The sequence below is a fragment of the Drosophila busckii genome, chromosome 2R (assembly GCF_011750605.1).
Source record: "Drosophila busckii strain San Diego stock center, stock number 13000-0081.31 chromosome 2R, ASM1175060v1, whole genome shotgun sequence".
Lineage (NCBI taxonomy): Eukaryota > Metazoa > Arthropoda > Insecta > Diptera > Drosophilidae > Drosophila > Drosophila busckii.
Window position 1 is genome coordinate 7906738 of NC_046605.1, and position 20313 is coordinate 7927050.

The 20313-nt window shown below is 42.9% G+C and overlaps 5 protein-coding genes across 5 annotated transcripts in view; 4 read left to right on the plus strand and 1 right to left on the minus strand.

Moving 5' to 3' along the window:
• Positions 1-155: 155 nt before the first annotated feature.
• On the plus strand, positions 156-2777 carry LOC108597057 (eukaryotic translation initiation factor 3 subunit B). Its single transcript, XM_017983378.1, has 4 exons — positions 156-345; positions 485-800; positions 864-2416; positions 2485-2777. Exons 1-4 carry the CDS (start codon positions 237-239, stop codon positions 2571-2573), a joined length of 2067 nt encoding a protein of 688 aa, XP_017838867.1. The 5' UTR covers positions 156-236; the 3' UTR covers positions 2574-2777.
• A 612-nt stretch (positions 2778-3389) lies between these two features.
• LOC108594838 (coiled-coil and C2 domain-containing protein 2A) lies at positions 3390-9916 on the plus strand. Its single transcript, XM_017979976.1, has 8 exons — positions 3390-4865; positions 5977-6952; positions 7007-7290; positions 7347-8057; positions 8933-9171; positions 9226-9349; positions 9404-9761; positions 9824-9916. The coding sequence occupies exons 1-7, from the start codon at positions 3390-3392 to the stop codon at positions 9593-9595; spliced, it is 4002 nt and encodes a 1333-aa protein (XP_017835465.1). The 3' UTR covers positions 9596-9761; positions 9824-9916.
• On the minus strand, positions 4911-5598 carry LOC108597711 (lysozyme P-like). Its single transcript, XM_017984401.2, has one exon. It carries the CDS (start codon positions 5571-5573, stop codon positions 5022-5024), a length of 552 nt encoding a protein of 183 aa, XP_017839890.1. The 5' UTR covers positions 5574-5598; the 3' UTR covers positions 4911-5021.
• A 759-nt stretch (positions 9917-10675) lies between the features above and the next one.
• Positions 10676-11828, plus strand: LOC108595390 (peptidyl-prolyl cis-trans isomerase E). The gene is made up of 4 exons (XM_017980616.1): positions 10676-10935; positions 10991-11380; positions 11443-11615; positions 11674-11828. Exons 1-4 carry the CDS (start codon positions 10735-10737, stop codon positions 11816-11818), a joined length of 909 nt encoding a protein of 302 aa, XP_017836105.1. The 5' UTR covers positions 10676-10734; the 3' UTR covers positions 11819-11828.
• Positions 11829-12632: 804 nt separating this feature from the next.
• Positions 12633-20313, plus strand: part of LOC108596981 (exostosin-1) — a 54075-nt gene continuing 46394 nt past the window's right edge. The window contains exon 1 of the mRNA XM_017983237.1: positions 12633-14038. Within this exon, the coding sequence (XP_017838726.1) occupies positions 13221-14038 (818 nt within the window). The 5' untranslated portion in view covers positions 12633-13220. The remainder of the gene's footprint in view (positions 14039-20313) is intronic.

Below are 20313 nucleotides of genomic sequence, written 5' to 3' on the forward strand. Positions count from 1 at the left end.
ACATATTAGTGAGTATCATCTGCAATAATAATCCGGTTGGCAGCATGTTTCTCGATAAATTTGCTCGGATATCGGATAAAAATGAAAGTCGATGAAACAATTTACAAGTGCCGATAGCATTTGTTACTGGTTTCATTAATAGTGTCCATCTCTAGGTTCTTTCTTATGTGTGCGTGTGTGTTTGATGACTGCGGGAAATCGGCTGCCGTGTTAATTTGCAAATAAATCGAACGAAAATGGCTAAAAAGAAAAGTGAGGAGCAAGCGGATGCGAACGACAGCGACTTCAGCGAGGAGCCAAACTTCGAAGATCCCCCAAACTTTGTGGACAATATCAACGATGACGGTAAGTTGGTTGGGCTGTGCCAGCGCAGCATACACGCTGCTAGGCGAGCGCCGCTATTGCAAAAACAAACATAACCTCAATATGTGTGTTGCGAGTATGTGTATATGTATTTAAATGAATAATGCTTATTGAATTGCAGACTTATTGGGTGACATGTTGGCCCAGCGCCCCTCTGAGGCGGATGGGGTCGAAAGCGTCGTCGTGGTTGACAACATACCCAAGGTGGAGCCGTCACGTCTTGAGAAATTGAAATCTGTTATCAACAAGCTCTTCTCGCATTGCGGTGACATTGTTAATGTTGTTTATCCCGTTGATGAGGAAGGCAAAACTAAGGGCTATGCCTTTATGGAGTACAAGCATAGCTCCCAGGCCGAGGATGCGGTGAAGAAGCTGAATAATCATCGTCTCGACAAGAACCACACTTTTTCGGTTAATTTGTTTACCGATTTCCAAAAGTAAGTACAATGTCAATAGTGAAATCTGAAAGTGATATTTATCAAAAACGTATTGCTGCACAGGTACGAGAACATACCGGAGAAGTGGGATCCACCAACGGTACAGCCTTTCAAGGTGCAAAACGATTTGTACAACTTCATCAATGATCCCGATGCATACGATCAATACTGTGTGGCGGCTGAGACTTCGTCAAATTGCGTGCAAGTAGGCTTCTGGCAGAATACGTTGCCGGAGCCAAATGAGTTGGAGACCCGTGAACGTTTCACTGATACCTTTGTCAAGTGGTCGCCTCTGGGCACCTATGTAGTTACCTTCCACAAACCGGGCGTGGCCATATGGGGTGGTAGCAGTTTCCAGAAGATTCAAAAGTTCCCGCATCCTGGCACTCAATTTGTTGAATTTTCGCCCTGCGAGAACTATTTGGTAACATATGGACCCACACCAACCGGCCAAAAAATTATCATTTGGGACATACGCACCGGTGCAGAGAAGCGTTCTTTTGTAGCCGACGGCATGTCAGTGCTGTCAATGTTCCGCTGGTCGCATGACGACAAATACGTGGCACGCATGGGCGATAGCTCCATACACATCTATGAGACACCCTCGTTCTACTTGCTTGATTTGAAGTCCATTAAGATACCCGGCATACGCGGCTTCTCATGGTCACCCACGGACAATGTTATTGCCTATTGGGTGGAAGAGCAGAATCAGATTCCCGCACGTGTAACGCTCATGGAGATCCCCAAGAAGCGTGAAACACGCAACAAGAACCTCTTCCATGTGGCCGACTGCAAGCTGCATTGGCAAAAGTCCGGCGATTATCTCTGCGTCAAAGTTGATCGCTACTCCAAGTTGAAGAAGGACAAAAAGGAGCTGGACGTTAAGTTCCTGGGCATGTTCTATAACTTTGAGATTTTCCATATGCGCGAAAAGGAAATTCCGGTTGATTCGGTGGAAATACGCGAGCTTATTCTCGCCTTTGCCTGGGAGCCCATTGGCAACAAGTTCTCCATTATTCATGGCGAACCAAATTCGTCTAATGTGAGCTTCTACGAGGTCAACAAGGGTGTTAAGCCCAGCCTTGTCAAGCGCCTGGAGAAGAAATCCTGCACGCATTTGTTCTGGTCACCGCGTGGCCAATTCATTGTCATGGCCAATTTAACCATGGGCACATTTGAGTTTGTTGATACAACCAATGATTATATAATAACTGCATCGCCGGATCATTTCCGTGCCTCTGAGGTGGAATGGGATCCAACTGGTCGCTATGTGGTCACTGGCGTATCATCGTGGAAGGTCAAGGAAGACACTGGCTTCAATATGTACACCTTCCAGGGACGTATTATTAAGCGCACCATCTTAAAGAACTTTGTACAGTTCTTGTGGCGTCCACGTCCACCCACATTGCTCGGCGAGGATAAGCAGAAGGACATTAAGAAGAACCTTAAGAAGTACTATCCTATCTTTGAGCAAAAGGATCGCTTGCGCCTCACACGCGCCTCCAAGGAGCTGCTCGAGAAGCGCTCCCAGCTGCGTGAAACCTTTATGGAATATCGCAACAAGCGCATTGCCGAATGGAAGGAGCAAAAGAGTCGTCGCATCATGCTCAGAGGACGTAAGTTTATTTTTCATACACTTAAATGAACAATTGTATTTCAATTCATGTTGTTGTTCCATTTACAGATGTTGACACAGATAATTTGGAAACCGATGAGGTCGATGAGGAGGTTGTTGAATTTTTAGTCAAGGAAGAAATAACTTTGCTAGAGTAAACGACCCCCGCTTGGATTTCTGCCAGCATCAACGCCGCCTCCTCAGCAGCGTTTACGCCGTCAAGTTGTTGACTCACAGCATCAAAACGCGTCTACCAGCCGGCGTTACTTAAACGTCGGTTCTTTTTTTATTATTTCTATCAACAATATACGTAGCGCGTCTTTAGCAATAAAAACTATTCAACAAAAGCGTCATCAAATCAAGCAACTGGCGTTAATTACCTATAACAATATATTTAAGCCTTAAGCACAAATCTAACGTCACATAAATATAAAGAAGGCGAAAAACTGAACATTTGGAAAAAATTGTGCATAAAAAGCCCATTGTAACCATGTCCATGGTTATGTTAGACACAATTAAAAGTAAATTAGCATTGTATTTGTATGTAAACAGCAAAAAGAAAAGGAAAACTAAACAGAATTCAACATTTTTATTGAAGGGAGGCGACGGGCTGCAAATTCTTAAAACGATCAAATAAATCCCATTCTTTCATTTGATACCAAACATTTTGAAATTCATAATAAAATTAAGGCAGTATGCGAAAACCTCTATCTTAGAGATGCTTAAGAGAGCTAGCACTTCCAATTGTTATAGTAGCAATCTTTGAATATTTGAGCGCCATTACTAGATTTGCTGCAATCATTCATGGTTACGTTTCATAGCCAAATTTTAGTGTAACGGCTGCGGCTCGTGCCTGTAATCGATATCTTTCAGCACATATCGATAGTTACGCTGTCAGCTTAATGTATTGCCATGGCAACACTGAAAATTCAAAGCAAACGCCAAGCTTACGGTAAATTGACTGTAGAAAAAATATGGAATTGTCCCTGAGAGCTGTAAAAGCAAAACGCAGCAAAAAGCAGCGAAAAACGCAAACCACACGCGCTTATCGCAAAACAGAGAAGGAAGTGCAATCATTGCTGTCACATTGCAACGACAACGATGAGGTACAAACAGCACAAGAGCTAGAGGCGCGCAGCCTGCAGTTTTTTCATGGCTCTGTGGACAACGACAGCTTCTCGCTGGCACAGGAAGAGGATGTCGCGGAACAGTATGATGCAAGTTTGGCTGCCTCTTTTATACAGATTGAGCTGTCGGAGTCGCCGCTGGTGTGGCCGCAGCTGTCTAAGCAGCGTCATTACCATGACAACAGTCTGCTGTTCAAGCCCAGTAATAAACTGCAGCTGCCATTGCAGCTAAGCGAGTGTGAGCCGCAGCTGAGCAAGGCACAAGTTCGCATGCTAAATCGCTACCAGGAACAGGCACGTAGTCAATGTGGCAGTGGCAAGCTTGATGCTAAGCTTGTGACAGAACTTACGCAAGCGACAACGCAAACGCAGCGCTTTGTTATAGACTCCAAGCTGTATCGCAGCAATTGCAACCGAGTGTTCAAGAGCGTGTTTATGCCGCCAACTCCCTTGAGTCAATGCCAGGGTTTGCCCACGCGCTATTGCCTCAAACTGTGTCTCAAGCACTTGCGTTTTACAACTCACCCACAACTGCTGGAGGAGCACAAAGTGGCGCAGCAGCTGGAGGATTTGTACGAGTTGTATGCGCAACAACTGAACAGACAGCTTTGTGATAAACTACGACAGGAGCTCCAATTGGCGCGTCATGTGGCTGCACAATTGCTACAGCTATGTCGAGAGCAACAGCCGCAACTGGTGGAGCAGCTTCAACGCCAGCTGCGCTTAACACAGGAGTTGCGTGAACGCTACTATGCGGAATGCGCAGCGCAGCGCAGTTTGCTACAGCGCCTGCTCGCCCAGTGGGCGCAGCTTAAGGAGCTACGCCGCCAGCAGCAGTCCCAATGCACACGTTTGCAGTTAAACTTGCGTGTGGTGCAGCCCTCGGATTTGAATGCCACGTGCGCAGCTTGGAAGCAGCGTTTTGAGACGGATTTGGCCGAGGTTTATCGCGAGCATTTGCAACATTACAAGCAGCAGCGTCGTCTCTGGAGCAATGCGCAGTTAACCAAGTCGCAATTGAAGCCGCCACGCAAGCCGCAATTTAACGATATTATGGCCAAGCTGAAGGCTGAATATGAGCTCGCTTTTCCGGATCCCGAGGAGCCGGAAGTGCATGTGCTGCGTCAATCTGTGGATGAATCAACGCTCCAATGTCAGGCCACAGGCAGCGAGGCACGCAACTATTTTCTCAAAATCTATTTGGATGCACAGTTTGTGGCTCAGTCGCGTAACTATCGCCTCGAGTCCGATTTGCATTTGTACATGAATGAGATCATTGGCGTCATGCTCGACCGTACGCTGCCACAAGAGCTTAACATCTGGGTAATGTATAAAAAAGCACCATTGTGTTTTCTATTATTTATTAATGTTTAAAAATTGCAAAGGTTAGAGATAACACGGTTCCAAGTAGAGATAGGCCTAGCTGGCCCGAGCCGGCTTAAATCTTATGACGATTGACTGCACCTGGTGCTCTACTGTTTATAAGAATTCTTTCTCACGTGGCTCTGGGCAGCCAATATTAGCTCCAACAAATGGACTCACGTTAGGTTCACCTTCTAGTCTCGTTGCATTTGCACTGCCTGGGACAGGAAAGCAATCCTCAATGCTCCAGTTAGAGATTGTCTGCAACTTATTAATGGCGGCTTGCCAGGCACTCCAGCCCCTTTTCCTCAATATGATTTCGGCACAACGCACACTAGCCTCGATGTTATCAGACAGTAGCTTCTCACAATTCACATTGCATATATCAGATGATCTTTGACCATCTGCAGGCTGACAACAATACTCTCCGCTGATTTGAAATAGACCATAATTGGAATAGCCAATTTTATTCGGTGCACTTATGGCTTGTGTGTTGTATGCGCTAAGTTCTCTGGCAATAAAAACCCAACGTGCTATATCTGCTCGTGGTACTCCCAGTGCATCCATCTCACGTGCCATAGAGCAGCGATCCATTAGCCTTTGGCCATTCACTGTGCCTGCTGCCAAAGTGCAAAGCAGCAGCGCAAGCCAAGCACCTGTCACCTTCATGCTGCTAACGAATACTAAACTAATGCTTTCATTGGCAATACGAATTTGCAGTTAAGCTTCTGCTTATCTATACGCAAGTGTTTGAAAAGCTTTAAAACTTTTTAATAGCGGTTCTTCAAAAATAAATGAGAAGCTTTTTGATTTGAAATAATTTGATACAAACATACATAACAAGTTAATTAACAATGCTAACTTATGCTTATTAATTTGTAAGCATACTTATATGTATAAGCTCCTGTGTTTTTACTTTCTTCTAATCTGTATGCGTTTGCTTTGCTTGTATCTTATCTTTTACTGGTATAGCTAGAAGTTAAAACTCAATAACCTTTGTACTGTCAAAGTTATTGTTAAATTTAGTTATCATATTATTAGACTGATAATCTTACGTGATTATTCATTGCAGCTATATGAGAAATCAACACTGACGTCACACAATCGCCGCCTCGCGCAGATGAGCCTGCCACTGGCGGTGACCAAAGATGGCAGTGGCCAGCAGAAGCTTGGCTTTCAGCTGGAGTCCACGGGCACGCGCGCACAACTGGCTGGAGAGCTCTTTTTGCACACCTACTATCATAGCGCGAATGGCGCGGAGGAAAGTGATCTGGATGTCATACAGCCGCTGGCGGAGGAGCTGCGTCAGGCATTGCTGCCAGTCAGATTGCCGGAGCTGCCAGAGAGCAAACCGAAGACAACACCGCGTGCAGCAGATGCCAAACATAAGCCCGCTGGCATTGTCTTTGCGGAGGAGGAGTTGCAGCTGTGTCGCCCGGATCAGCTGCTGGACAATAAGCGCTTGCGTCTCTTGCATTCGCGTCATCAGCAGCGCAATGTGCGTACCAAGCAGCTGCGCTTTGTGCCCGCGCTGGAGCATGAGATTGGTGAGCTGGAGCAGCTGACGAGCAGCGCGCAGCTGGAGCAGCTGCTGGAGCCTGGCAGCAACTGGAATCCCATTGATCTGCATAAGCATCGCGGACGCAAGTTTCTGCAGTTGCTATACGAGACAATAGGCGGACAATGTGCACAGCGTGCCAAGGCGATGGAGACGCCTGTGCCGCTGCTGCTGTTGCGTCTACCCGACGGCCAGGAGCAGGAGCAAAACACCAGCGATGTTGGCATAGCCGATGGCTGGCTTGCTCTTTGGCGTGCCTTTTGTGCGCTCTTTACGCGTCAGCCCGCGCGTCCAACGGCTCGCGAGCCTATCTGGCAGCCACAGCAGTCGGTACATGAGTTGCACTTGCAACAGTTCAACGTCTCGTTGCATGTGGTGCGTGCCACAGGCGTGCCAGTGCGCAGCCGCCACATACTCAATGTGGAGGAGCGTCGACGTAGCAGCGCCGGCACCAGCAGCGATCTCAGCACCAGTCTATTTGTCACGCAGAGTAAGTGTCGCCAAGATTAACAATGTTCTCAGCTAAATGTGTTACTTTCCACAGCACTCATGTACTCCAATGTGCGTCCATTTGTTACGCTTAGCTATGGGCAGCGCTTGTGTCGCAGTCGCACCGCTGAGGGCTCCAATCCCACCTGGAATGAGCAGCTGCAGCTGCAGATAGCCGGCGAGGCCAACGAACTGCGCGAAGATCTCAAAATCAGTTTATTCGATGAGCTCATTGAGCAACAGTTCACCGACGAGGCGGCGGATCTTTACCAGCGCGTGCAGTGCAATTGGCTGGGTGAATATCGTGTGCCCATTAGCCGCTTGCTGGCCCAGCGCAAGGTAAGGCTTGCACCCATAATTCCGCTTGTTTCAATTAACCTTCTCTTTGATTATAGTTCGAGGGCTGCATTGAGCTCTGCATGCCCAAGGTGCTGGTGGGCTACAAGCGTCCGCTGATTGAGTCTGTGACCAACATAGCCGCCGATTTGTATCCCGAGTTCAAAGAGAGCGTGCATCTCTGGTTCTATCTGAGCATTGAGCCCAGCAACGAGCTGCCGCCGCTGCAGGTGGAGGCACTTGCCTGTAGCGAGCTGCCGGAATTGCAGCAATTTCTGCGCGAGCGTCGTCTGGAGCTGCAGCAGCTGCTGCCGCAACCGCAGCGCTATGTGGAGCCGCTGGTCTGCACCGCTGAGGGCAAGCGTGTCTGCTTGACGCGCCTGCTGCAGCCTGTGCCACTGCCTCAGTCACTTGACCAGCAGCTGGAGTCTGTCTGTCGCTTTGTCTCGCTGCTTTGCCAGCTGCGTCAGTTCGATGTTTGTCAGGGCTTTCGTGGCGTTTGGCTGGACAATCGCACGCTGCTTGATAGCACCTGGTGCTCGGCCAAGGATCTGGGCGTGCTGCTCTGCAACTTTATGCTGGCTCTAGGTCTCGAGTGTTGGCTGCTACTCGGCCTGGCCTGTCCCTATGGCGAGTGCAGCTTTGTCATCTATCGTCAACCCCAAAGTGGCGAATTGCTGCTCATTGCACCAGCTACGGGCAAACGCTATCAGCTGCAGGACATCTTTTGCCCTCTGACGCGTGTCCACTGCGTTGTGGGCCAAGAAAATGTGAGTGCATAACAATAGACCAATTGATTAATCTTATTTTATCGCAACTATGTGGAGCAGTTAACACTGTTGACAGTTGCTGGTTTTGTAATTTTGATCTAAATTTTGTATATTTTTATCTAAATTTCAGTATGAGTAATACCGTAATATTGGCACATTTATAAATGTGACTTAATGAATTTGCTTAAAGAACAAGGATACTTGACATTATCAAGTTGACAATCACAAGTTGAAATGAGCTATTAGTCTGTACTGATAAGACAAGTGATTTAAATTTTATTAGATTATTTCATTCATAAAGCTTATCAGCTGAAACGAGCTCTTTGTTGACAGTAAGTGCACTTTTATTGGAATATTAGTAACCTATTGGCTTCTTCGGTTTCTGAGTTCTTTTTGTTTATATATACGGAGGTCTGTCTGGTCATAATCCAATTGACTCCTTTTGTTTTAAATTTATAATATATAGAGGCGGCATGTGTTCTTCCTTTTAATATAATAATGTGCATTTATCCAAAGCCTTTATATAATTAAATCTATAAATGCATGTAAAAATTTAAACGCCAATATGTATTTTGGGATTGAACTCAGGATAAGTTTAAATTGTGGCTTGACACAATATTAACCGATCTTAGGGTTTGCGTCTCTATCTATCTAATTGCTGCTATAGTTTATAAATTATCAGACTAGACTAGAACGGGAACAGTTTGACTTTTAAAAGTATGCATTAAAATAATTTAATACAATTTCTGCTTCGCATTTTGTTCCCTACTTTGAGGATTAGCAAAAATATGTGAATGTGAACTTATTTTTTGCAAACTGACTATATCTATGCTTTAATTTTCTGTTTTAATTGAAATACTCTTTGAACTTTGCAGATCTATTTCAATATGCAGACGGAAACGCGCGTCAGCATGACCAACTTTAATCTAACTGATGGCGCCTGTTGGCTGCCGCTGTTCAACAAGCGTCAGGCAGCACCACAAGGAGGTGTGCATAAGCTGGATTATGTATACAAGCGTAGCTACGAATTGTCCGAGCTACAGAAGCACATCGAACGCAAGATAATGAAAAAGGTGAGCAGCTGGCGCAGCACACGTAAAACCATATGGAATCGGTAAGTTATGAGTGCAACTGAACTTGGAGTTTAATTTGATTGATGTATTTGCAGCGCTTTTCAGCCACGCTTGTTGCGTATCTTGAGTGAAATGGAAAATCTGAGCATTTACACGAGTAGTCGCTACGATGAGCCAGCGTACAGCGAAGAGCTGGAACGCGAGTTTCCCAACTATAGAGTAAGCAAAAGATTAATGTTGTTTAAACAATTACCGTATCATTTGCTTTGCCAGCTGTATGGATTTACGATTAACTTTGCCTACACCAATCTGGCAGCGATATCGGAACGCATACGCACAAGCTGCATTCATTACAATAACAATGCGCTCGTCGAGTTTTGTGTGGCGGTGCATATAAATGCCTATGCCAACGATGTGATTTCAGTGTGGGTGTTTCTGCTATCTATGGTGCCACTGGTGGCCTGATATTTGTCATCCGTTGCATTACGTATCACTGATAACTGATAGCTGATAAACTGATAAGGAATGCCTTAAAGCCGGTCAGGTAATCAATAATAAAAAAAACCAACAACAAAAAAAGAAGAGCAACATAGAAATACGAAGTTCACTTTGCTGCAAACGTTTAAAGCAGGTAAGATTCCAAATAGTTATGTATGATAACGGGGCTTTTATTATTGTTTGAGTTCGTTTTAGTTCAGTTCACTGCGCACCTTCATAAAGAGTAGACGGTGCACCCAACATCCAACAGCACACCCTTACCAGCACAATTGACGGCTGCGTCATGTTTGATTTACTGGGCGAGAAGTTGGCGAAATTTAAGCAATATGTGATATGGCTTTATAGCCTCTATGAGCTCAATACGCAGATTTCGATATGCGAGCCATGGGAAAAGGTGTTCTGCAGTAAGTAGGCAATTTGCTCTAGTGGCTAGCCATTAACTAACAATTAGCTATGGCTTTGCTGCTATTTACTTAAACACTTATCGGTATCTTATCTATTTCAACCAACCTGATCAGCCGAGGCAGTGACTAACTTTTATTTTGGCGCCTAATAGTTTTTATTTGTTTCCAATTACAGACGTTTTACTTGGCAGTTGTGTATCCATTATACTCTACGCTACTTACGCATATGTGCCTGGCTATTGCCTAATGTTGGCCAGCTTTATATTGCCCACAGCAATGAATGCAAACTCTATTAAAAATAATATTATGTGCACGGGAGCTGAAGACATGTGCTACAGCAGTGAAAGTGAATCTTATCTTACATGACATTAAGTTGTTAGCTATAATTTTTAAACTGTAATAAATATTATTTAAGCTGCCAAATCGATTTGTCTTTTGATAGCACACAAATTAGATAGTTGGAAATTGTACAATTAAAAACAGCAGCAATTTTGATTTGTTATTATTGCTTATTGATTTTCAAACTTTGCGCCGATTATTTCTATTGTCGCTGTGTTTGTTGTTCGATAACATTAATGCTGCTCGATAAGCAAGTAAAGAGCTATCGAGCCAACCAATCGCCACATTGCCCATCCCTATTTAGAGCAACCGGCAGCATTTGTTTACAAAATAATTATTAAACGTTTAGGTCAATAAATAATTATGTCGAATGATAAGCGCACAGTTTATGTTGGCGGATTGGCGGACGAGGTGACAGAAAGGCTGCTCAACAATGCTTTTATACCATTTGGTGATATAGCGGACATACAAATGCCTGTTGACTACGAGTCACAAAAGCATCGCGGTTTTGCTTTTGTTGAGTATGAAAACTATGAAGACGCTGCCTCCGCCATAGACAACATGGTGAGTCGATTATAAATTCATTTAATTTAGACTAACCCAAACGTTTTGAGCTTAGAACGATGCAGAATTGTGTGGCCGCACAATACGCGTGAATTTGGCCAAGCCTGTGCGTGTGAAGGAAGACAGTTTCAAGCCCGTTTGGGCGGACGATGATTGGTTGCAAAAGCATGCGGGCGCTACATTACCTGCAGAGGGCGAAGCTGAAGCGGAGAAGACCCAAGTGGAGACACCTTCGACAGGTCCGGCGGTCATTGAAAAGGCAGAGAAACGCAATCCACAGGTGTTCTTTGACATAAGGATTGGCGGCAATGATGCGGGACGTGTTGTCATGTTGCTCCGCGCTGACGTGGTGCCCAAGACAGCGGAGAACTTTCGACAGCTTTGCACACATGAGCAGGGCTATGGCTACAAAGGCTGTAGTTTTCATCGCATTATTCCTGACTTTGTATGTAGTTACAATTCATTTTTAAAATGCATTGCTTAAATATTTATTTTATATATTTTTAGATGTGTCAAGGTGGCGATTTTACCAATAACAATGGCACTGGTGGAAAGTCTATCTATGGCAAAAAGTTCAACGATGAGAACTTTAATCTGAAGCACAATAGTTTTGGTACGCTGTCCATGGCCAATTCGGGTCCCAATACAAACGGTTCACAGTTCTTTATCTGCACTACAAAGTAAGGCAATTTAAGTTCATTCAAATTTGGTTTTTAACATTATGCTTGTGTCTTGTAGAACCGATTGGCTGGATAACAAGCATGTGGTCTTTGGTCATGTTATCAGTGGAGCGGATGTAGTGCGCAAAATGGAGAAATGCGGCAATAAAACCGGTACCCCCACACAAAAGATAACGATTTACTCCTGCGGCGAACTGAAGTGAAAATAAAGTACCAAAGCATAATTTGAACATTTCATGAAGGAATTTATTTTGGGCTGTCCTTTAATTTCCCATAGCTAGCAAATTAGGTATTTTGCACCCCGCTAAGGAAGTTTTTGTTCCTTAAGGGAATTTTGCTCCTTTGGAGACTTCCAGTGCAGTACAACTAAAACTGTAAAAGCAGTGTGACCAGTACTTAGACGACAATCAGTATTATTGGCTGCGGCGAATAAATGTTACTGCCAGAGCTGCCGCAATCGTGTTTAACAAATAGCCAGGCTTAATTGATTAATTTATTTTGATATTATGAACAAAGTATCAATTTTTTTTACGGCTTTTGTAAAAAATATGAATACTTTTCAAAAAATCTGAAATTTCCGCAGGTTGAAGTCCAGATCTGACGGGAAAAAGCGAAACTGTTTGCGCATGTGCCAGGCTTCCAGGAACTAAGGAAACGCTTCCAAAGTAAGACTTGGAGGCCATTAAGACTCAAAGTTGGTCCAGTACACGCCAAGCACTCCAAACGCATTCATTCCGAGCGCGCAAATATTCCGGGCGGCAAACCATTGTAGCTTGTTAAACGCAATTTGGCCGCAACATGACAATAAAACTAGCAATGCGATTAATCAAATTAATAATGTAAACAATAGACAACTATTTGAATGCATAAAATGAGTAAATTGTTTGAAATTGTTAACGGCTGGCTGGCAACTCTATAATTGTTTTGATAGTTGCCCAAGTGTTGGGCAACATTGTGCGCGGTTTTAGCAGCACTGTGTTTTTGTTATTGTAATGCTGCTGCTGCTGCTGCTGAAAATGTAACGCGTTGCGCTGCTTACGCGCCGTTTATAAAACAAATTAATTGCAACAATAATTGTGGCAAGTGCTAAAGTGTTTATTGAGCGAGCAACGCGAGTGTGCAGCCAAAGAAAATGCCGCAAAACGTGAGAAATGCAAGAAATTGTTATCGCCGCCGCGCCACTGGCTAATGTTGCTGCCAACTTGCTGGAAAATTCCGAAGTGTTAACTATATTTTTGCTGTTTTTATAAGATTAAATGTTACTAAAATGCATTAAACAATGTGCGTGCGTGATGTGATGTGCAAAAGAGATGCGCGCAGAGACGCAGACAACGTGAAGAACGTAAACAAAAGCAACAACAACATTAGTAGCAATAACAATGATAACAAACAAAATGCGCTTAGACTAAGGCACTGTATTTGAGTCGCACTGTTCCCACACCGCCAAACACCACCCTCTCCACCCCTCCTCTAACTGCTCGCTGCACTCTCAACACTCGCACACGAAATTCGTTAAGCAAAGTGCAGCGAAAACAAACGCTCGCGCACCCAGTAGGAACGCCAGCCCTTACCAAGAAACCAAAATAACCAACATAATCAACCAGCATGCAGGCAAAAAAACGCTACATACTCGTATTTGTGTCGTGCGCGTTTCTGGCCTATTGTTACTTTGGTGGCTACAGGCTGAAATTAACGCCGCATCGTCCGCGTCGCGCCCAGCACGAGTCGGCCAAGGATGGTGGCGTGCAACCTTACGCCCAGTTGCCCAGTTTCATTAGCAGCGCGCAACGCCAGCCATTGTCCAATGAATCGAATGCAGCAGTAGTGATTCAATCCAAGCATAAATCCGTTGGCGCTGCTTCTGCTGCTGCCACTGCCGCTGGCAGTTGTCGCATGGACACATGCTTCGATTTTACCAAATGCTATGAACAGTTTTTGGTCTATGTTTACCCGCCGGAGCCGTTGAATTCGCTGGGCGCTGCGCCACCCAGTTCGGCTAACTATCAGAAGATACTCACTGCCATACAAGAGTCGCGTTATCACACCAGCGATCCCGCCGCCGCCTGCCTATTTGTGCTGGGCATTGATACACTGGATCGCGACTCTTTGTCCGAGGATTATGTGCGCAATGTGCCGTCGCGTCTGGCCAGACTGCCGCATTGGAACAATGGACGCAATCACATCATTTTCAATCTCTACTCAGGCACCTGGCCGGACTATGCGGAGCATTCGCTCGGCTTCGATGCCGGCGAGGCCATACTGGCCAAGGCGAGCATGAGTGTGCTCCAGATGCGTCATGGCTTCGATGTTAGCATTCCACTCTTTCATAAACAATTTCCATTGCGTGCCGGCGCCACCGGCTCCGTGCAGTCCAACAATTTTCCCGCCAACAAAAAGTATTTGCTGGCATTCAAAGGCAAGCGGTAAGTCCAAAAACTCACAAATTGTTAGCATACAGTAAACGCTCGCTAGAAACAAATGTTAGAGAATTTTATAGATTATAAATATTTATACAAAAAACTGTAACTTGTTTAATAACTTTGCATATTGAGTTCAGCAGCTTGAAGCCGCTAAAGTTGAAAAGTTGAACTCGTCAAATTTTATTTTGGCTTCACTGTTTTAAAAACAATTTGATGAAGCAGCAGCCACTCAATTAAAATATACATATATCCTTGTTTATTTTTTGACACATTCAAGCGGCAAATTGTAGCTTACCCTCCCACACAGCTTCGCTCTATTCTGCCCACAGCTAGCGACTATATCTTTGGCTCCATGCATTGCCAATTCTTGTTGCCATTCAAATTGAAAAATTGTCTAGCAACGCGGCCCATTATTCAACATGTCCAGTTTGTTGTTGCACCTGCCTGCCTACCAAGCTACTTGTTGGGTGGGGTTGGGTTGTGTTCGGGGCTGGGGCTGGGTCTGGGCAGCTTTAGCGATGTTGTTGCGCTTTTGTTTGTCTTCGCTTTATTGTTGTTTACTCGCTTGTTGTAGCCTAGGACTGAGGACGCTTCTTTTGACATGTAACTCGATTCAATAACAGCGCCCCAGGCAACAGCCGAACAACAATGTGAGCACAAGGTGAGTATCGCATGACCTTTGGCCCATGTGTGCTTCCTGCTCTTGTGTTGTTGTTGTTGTTGTTGCCCATGTGGGAGTTAGCTGGCGACATTATTGGTCAGCAAGAGCGCCTAACATGAGCTCATGCTGTTCTAATTTAAAATTGATTTTCTCTGGCAATTTTCTTTACAATTCCACACAAGCCGCAACTCCAGCTTATGTTGGCTTTTGTACAATTTTCTTTTTTATTAATTGAAGTGGCACACAGACCGCAGACAGACATTCAGACAATTAACGCAGCGTGTTGCAGGCAATTAATAAATGTGTGTGTGTGTGTGTGCGTGTGCTTAAGGACAAAGGCAATGCTGTTCTGCTGAGAACGTTTAAAATGAAGCCATCAAGCATGTAAATGTGTGTAACACGTGTGTGTGTCGCTCTCTTTCTCTTTCTTTTATAAGATTAACACAAGCAGCACAGCAGCAGTCCAAGCAGTTGCCTCATGTTTGAGGGCACACCAAAGTGATGTTAAAGTTGTTAATAACAAACACACACACACACACACACTCACACTTGCTGTGCGGCCAATCCTGGACACGGCGACAATTAAAAGCGAAAAGCGACAGCAACACAAACTTGCAGCCACTTTACACTTGCTGCTGTTGCAATTAGTAACGCAAAGTCTACCCTAGATTTCTATCTATCTATATAAAAATGCTTTAAGATACACAAGCAAGCATATTTATTGATTAGCTTACAGCACAGCTGTTAAATGTCAATAATAATTACGTTATTTTTGTAAGAAAATTGCAGCTGCAATATTTTCAAATATTTCTAATAACAATTACAACTAATTTAAAAATAACTTGGAACCTTTTGAGCTTATTCAAAAGAATATTCTAAAGTAGTTAGCTTACTTACATTTATTTCAATTATTTTTGTTTAATTGGGGATATTATTGATTACGTGAGTACAAAAAATAGTGCAGAGCTTCTGTAGCTTATTATTTATTTAATAAATAGTTTTCTACGTTCAGCCAATAAGTTGTATAACAGTTATGTATTGTTTTAATTATTAATACTTCAATGCTAGCTTATAATTTAAAGCTTTTGCTTTTAGCTTGCAGCTTTTAGCTGCAAATACCCTCAAAGCAGTTGCACTTTTTAGTGCACAGTATGTGCTCCAACCTTTACAAGTTTACACACACACACACATACACAGAACCTTTGCCAGACGTCCTTTACTTATACGCTAACTAAAAATGTTTTTTTTTTCTTTACGCATTTAATTGCTCTCAGTTTTTTACGTTTGCTATCTATGGCTCTTTTTAGTGCTTGATAAAAACTACAACGTAAGAAGTTGAGCTACTTTTAAATTTATTTTACATTGTTGTTGCATTGCCTGTTTAAAAAATATGCATTATAATAAACAGCTAGCTAAATTTCTATTCAATTTCAATTGCCTCACTGCACAATTGTCAAATGCAAATATCAACAGCTTGCCACACTTTGATTGCTTTTACTTTTTGCGGCTTCCCTGTCACGTGCGCACTGCTGTTTATTAATTTTGTCATATCATAAGCAGTGCCCAGCTCCAAACAGAGCTTAAGCTTTCAAAGCACTTTTCTAATAATAATTTTATTTGTAGCTTGACCTAGTTTTCTTTTTTGCCATTTGCAATTAGTGCCAAAAGTAGTCCAAGTATTGTTCAAGTTTTGCATTTTGGACTGTCGCCAATTAAGCGACGTCACGCATGTTGCAACATTTGTAATAATCGTTGATAAGTGCTCAAAGTTTTGCTGACAGCAGCTTGTGAGGCCAAGAGCTGCAATTTTTAAGCAAATATATAAATGAATATGCAGCGGCAGCATCTCAATCTGCTGCTCTTACTATTTCATTGAAGTTTGAACATATTTAAATTGCTCAATTGTTTTTCTATTTGCAGAGTATCAAAGTAGCGGCCTCTAAATACTTCTCTTAAACACTGAAAAATTGCTGCTGCTCATTAAAAGCAACTGGCATAGAAATTCATTACATTTCTCTCGCTCCCTCTCTATCTGCTGCCTGCATTTTGGGTGAAAAGCAGTTTGGGGTGGCAATTGTAAAATGGAATTGGATAAAATGCGAATCGGAGTTGAATTCTAAATTCGTTGAACGCTTTTGATTGACTGAAGGCAACCACAAATTCTACTATATACTGAAATATTTGGCGAATTTTGGCTGTGCTGCTGTTGAATATTGCTTTTGGGCATTGGCTGGGTATCTTTGCTATTTGCCATGCAGCGTGCAGCATGCAACAGCAGTGAGTGTGGCCAAAAGAGTTTAAATAGATTTGTTGTCGTTATCGTTGCTGAGTTTGCTGCAAATCAATTTCAATGCTATTGCATTTGTAGTTAGCCGACTAACAAAAATGCATCGAGTTAATTCATACTGAGCTTAAAAATGAAAATGCTTTGCGCTTCAGCAGAACTTTATCAACTTAATTTGCCGCCACGTTGATTGCCAAAATTTAAAATATTATTTATGCTGTGCTGCTAAGAATTTTACTCTGAGCAAACTTTTACCAACTGAGAATGCTATTTAAGCGTTAAATTTGCATAAGAATAAGCTGAAAAAGAGAAAATAAACGTCAGGCCAATGTCACTCACACACAATGGACCCGTCGACAGCAAAAGCAGCCGAAATTTGAGACAATTTAGCAAGATTTTCAAATTGCTGTCGGCTCTGTCCAGTCCAGCGAGGCTGCTGCTGCTGCTGCTTTACTATCGTTGTCTATCAACTGAGCTGTCGCATCTTTAGATAAACCCACATTCCAGCATTAGGTTCGTCGCCTGGCGCATAATGAGTTTCTTCAAGCGTAAAAAAAACAAATAAAATGCTATATTTCACACTCTCGCTGCCACCCCCCTCAAACTGGACGATAAATATCTAGCCCTGCTCGTTGCACTCTGAGGCGTTGGCGCGGCACGTGCCGTCAATAATGAAACAAATCGCATAAACTGTTTTGAGCCGCTTACACGTCATAAGTTAAAGTGGCCTCTTGTTGTTGTTGTTGCTTGGCAGTTTGCCACAGTTTCGCAGCAGATAAGGTTACTGCTTGCTACTTGTTTGGCTATTGGCATCCAAGCGCTCGTTGCTTGGCACTTAGAATCAATAGAGTGAAATTTCTTAAAGTACTGAGGGTAATAACAAAATTAAACTCACATAATTATAATCAATTGAATAAATTGAATTGTAGTTAATTTCGATTAAAATTTATTGTTTATTTTAATTGACTTAAAATGCGTTTTGCTTGATATTTGAAATTCAATTTAAATATATTAATGCCATCGAGATTTATGAATTCAAGCATATCGATTGATTGCAAATGGCAGCTGCAAGAATTTGCTCATGTTAAGTCAAGTTCGATAAGCGATATCGATATTGAGCAGTGCACTTGTTGCATTAGCGAGCTATGTTAACTCAACAGCCGCGCTTAACAGTAATGTACTGCGATCTATGCAAAGTACGCGTTAATCCTTGGCTTGTATAAAAAACAAGTTAAATAGTTTTTTTCTGGCTACATTTAGTTTACTAAAGTATGTTGCATATAAATTTATAGCACTTTACTTTTGTTGTTTTGTCGCTCAACAAAGTTGGCCTCATTATTGAGCAGCCAATCTGAAATACTTTTGCAAGCTTTAGCATGATTGCCACGCAACTCAATTAACATACTTGCAACAAGCCGCAGCAAACTACTAAATGAAAATCCATATAAACCGACAAAAGTTTTGTGCTCTCCTTTAGCACTTGCTTGACCACTTTGGCCAATTCTCTGAGTGCAACAGCAAACAAATTATAATTCAATTGGGCTTAATTAAGTGGCACAGCGGCCAACATAAAAAGGCAACCAGCTCAAAACCACATGCTGCACCCGCAAAATATTTCGCAATTCATTTTGTGTGTTTATTATAACGAGAGTGGCGCGGCGGCCCAAAGCAAAGTAATAAAATTAAATATATTTAATTGTAATTTAATTTTCATAATGAGTCATGTTTGCGGCATGACGCTGACCATGTTGCGACTTGTATTTTGGCCTAAATGTGCGCAGGTTTTGGCGCAAACAAGCAAAAACAGGCAGGCAGGCTACAGAGAATATTTCTTTGCAAAAATTATTATATATTTTTAATTATGCCTATGTGTGTTTGAGTGTGTGTGTGTGTTGGTTCTTTCACTTGACTGCCAGCTGGCAGCTGTGCTGCTCCAGCAACTCTCTCAGCTCTTCCGGAGCTGTTGCTGTTGCTGCTGTTGTGGTCTGTGTCCGTGCTAAATGCGCATATGGCGCGAAATGAATTTTGCAGTAAAAAACAACAATAACATTTACACACAGTCACACACATAAAACGAAGCAGAGCGGCTGAAATAATATGTCATGTGTGCACTTTTGAACCTACAGCAAACAACAAAATTGTTGTTGTTGTTGTTGCTGCTGCAGCTGGCACTGCGCTTTAATAAGTTGGAGTGAATTTACTTTTACACACATTGCCATGTACCATAAATATTTTCATACTACACTTAAAGCTTGACTCTTTTTAAAGCATACTTATTGGGGCTCAAGTCAACGAAAATTTATGCGTAGCAACATAAACTATAGACGCTCTTGGCGTGTTAGTATAATTATGATAAAATGCGTCACCGCAACGAGTTGAATGGGCCAAGAAGCTAACGCACTTGCGCCTGTCTGCCTGCCTGCCTTGTTGTTGGCCAATTTGTTGCCAAAAACACGCAGCAACACTTGAGTACACGCGTAGAAAACAATAAATTTATAAACGCTGCGCTTCGCTAACAATAATGGCGCAGATAGAGTGCTTGGGTTGGGTTGGGGTGTGAGACAAATGGGTGTGCCTACAGTTTTGTACGTGCGTAGCAAAAACAGTTTGTAAAGTTTCCAAATGCGCTACTGACTTTTTGCCTATGCCCTTGCCCCAAAGTGTAGAGTATAATGAAGTTGAGTTGCTTGGATATACAAGCTGCTGTAATCTGTTAGGCATTGTTGTGCTTATCAGCAAGCGCGCCACATTTTCATAGAGTATTTCACATATATCAAATATAATACGTGTAAATAAAAGCGTGTTCAACAAAATGGAGTCGAAATTGTTGTGAACTCGGCGTTTCGTATCTGTCTCTGTCTCTGTCTGCGGTTACCGTTTGCCAAACATTGAAACTTTATTTAGAGCTCGCTCATCTTTTGCCCTTTTGCTGCTCATATATATGTTATATATATATATAATTTTTTGTGTGTATTTTTTTTGCTGCTGCTGCTGCTGTTGTTATTGCATTTTCATTGTTTGTTATTTACTTTGGCACTTTGGGGGCGGCTGTGGTGTTATTTAGTTGAAACGTGGGCACGTTTTCAAATAAATTGATTAAATTTCATGACACTTCATCATCAGCAGGAAGCAAAGAACTTTCCACATAAAACAACAGACATAACTTTTGACTAAAGCCAAGCAGCAGCATCACCCACTCCACCAACCACCCACCAGCACCACCCAGCACCACTTCATGTTCGCGTTTAAGTGCTTGCAACTGCTGTGTCATTTGGCAAGTTTTATGCATGCCTGGCTGATATGCTCATTATTATTGTTATTATTATGCATAAA

What these genes read in the sequence shown, in the direction of transcription:
- LOC108595390 (XM_017980616.1), top strand. Translation starts at nt 10,735, where the DNA reads ATGTCGAATGATAAGCGCACAGTTTATGTTGGCGGATTGGCGGACGAG. An exon ending in CCTCCGCCATAGACAACATG is followed by an intron (nt 10,936 to 10,990) that starts GTGAGTCGATTA and finishes TTTTGAGCTTAG; the next exon opens with AACGATGCAGAATTGTGTGG. An exon ending in TTCTTTATCTGCACTACAAA is followed by an intron (nt 11,616 to 11,673) that starts GTAAGGCAATTT and finishes TGTGTCTTGTAG; the next exon opens with AACCGATTGGCTGGATAACA.
- LOC108597711 (XM_017984401.2), bottom strand. Translation starts at nt 5,573, where the DNA reads ATGAAGGTGACAGGTGCTTGGCTTGCGCTGCTGCTTTGCACTTTGGCA.
- LOC108594838 (XM_017979976.1), top strand. Translation starts at nt 3,390, where the DNA reads ATGGAATTGTCCCTGAGAGCTGTAAAAGCAAAACGCAGCAAAAAGCAG. An exon ending in CAGTCTATTTGTCACGCAGA is followed by an intron (nt 6,953 to 7,006) that starts GTAAGTGTCGCC and finishes TACTTTCCACAG; the next exon opens with CACTCATGTACTCCAATGTG. An exon ending in GCGAGTTTCCCAACTATAGA is followed by an intron (nt 9,350 to 9,403) that starts GTAAGCAAAAGA and finishes TTGCTTTGCCAG; the next exon opens with CTGTATGGATTTACGATTAA.
- LOC108597057 (XM_017983378.1), top strand. Translation starts at nt 237, where the DNA reads ATGGCTAAAAAGAAAAGTGAGGAGCAAGCGGATGCGAACGACAGCGAC. An exon ending in GGACAATATCAACGATGACG is followed by an intron (nt 346 to 484) that starts GTAAGTTGGTTG and finishes ATTGAATTGCAG; the next exon opens with ACTTATTGGGTGACATGTTG. An exon ending in TCGCATCATGCTCAGAGGAC is followed by an intron (nt 2,417 to 2,484) that starts GTAAGTTTATTT and finishes TTCCATTTACAG; the next exon opens with ATGTTGACACAGATAATTTG.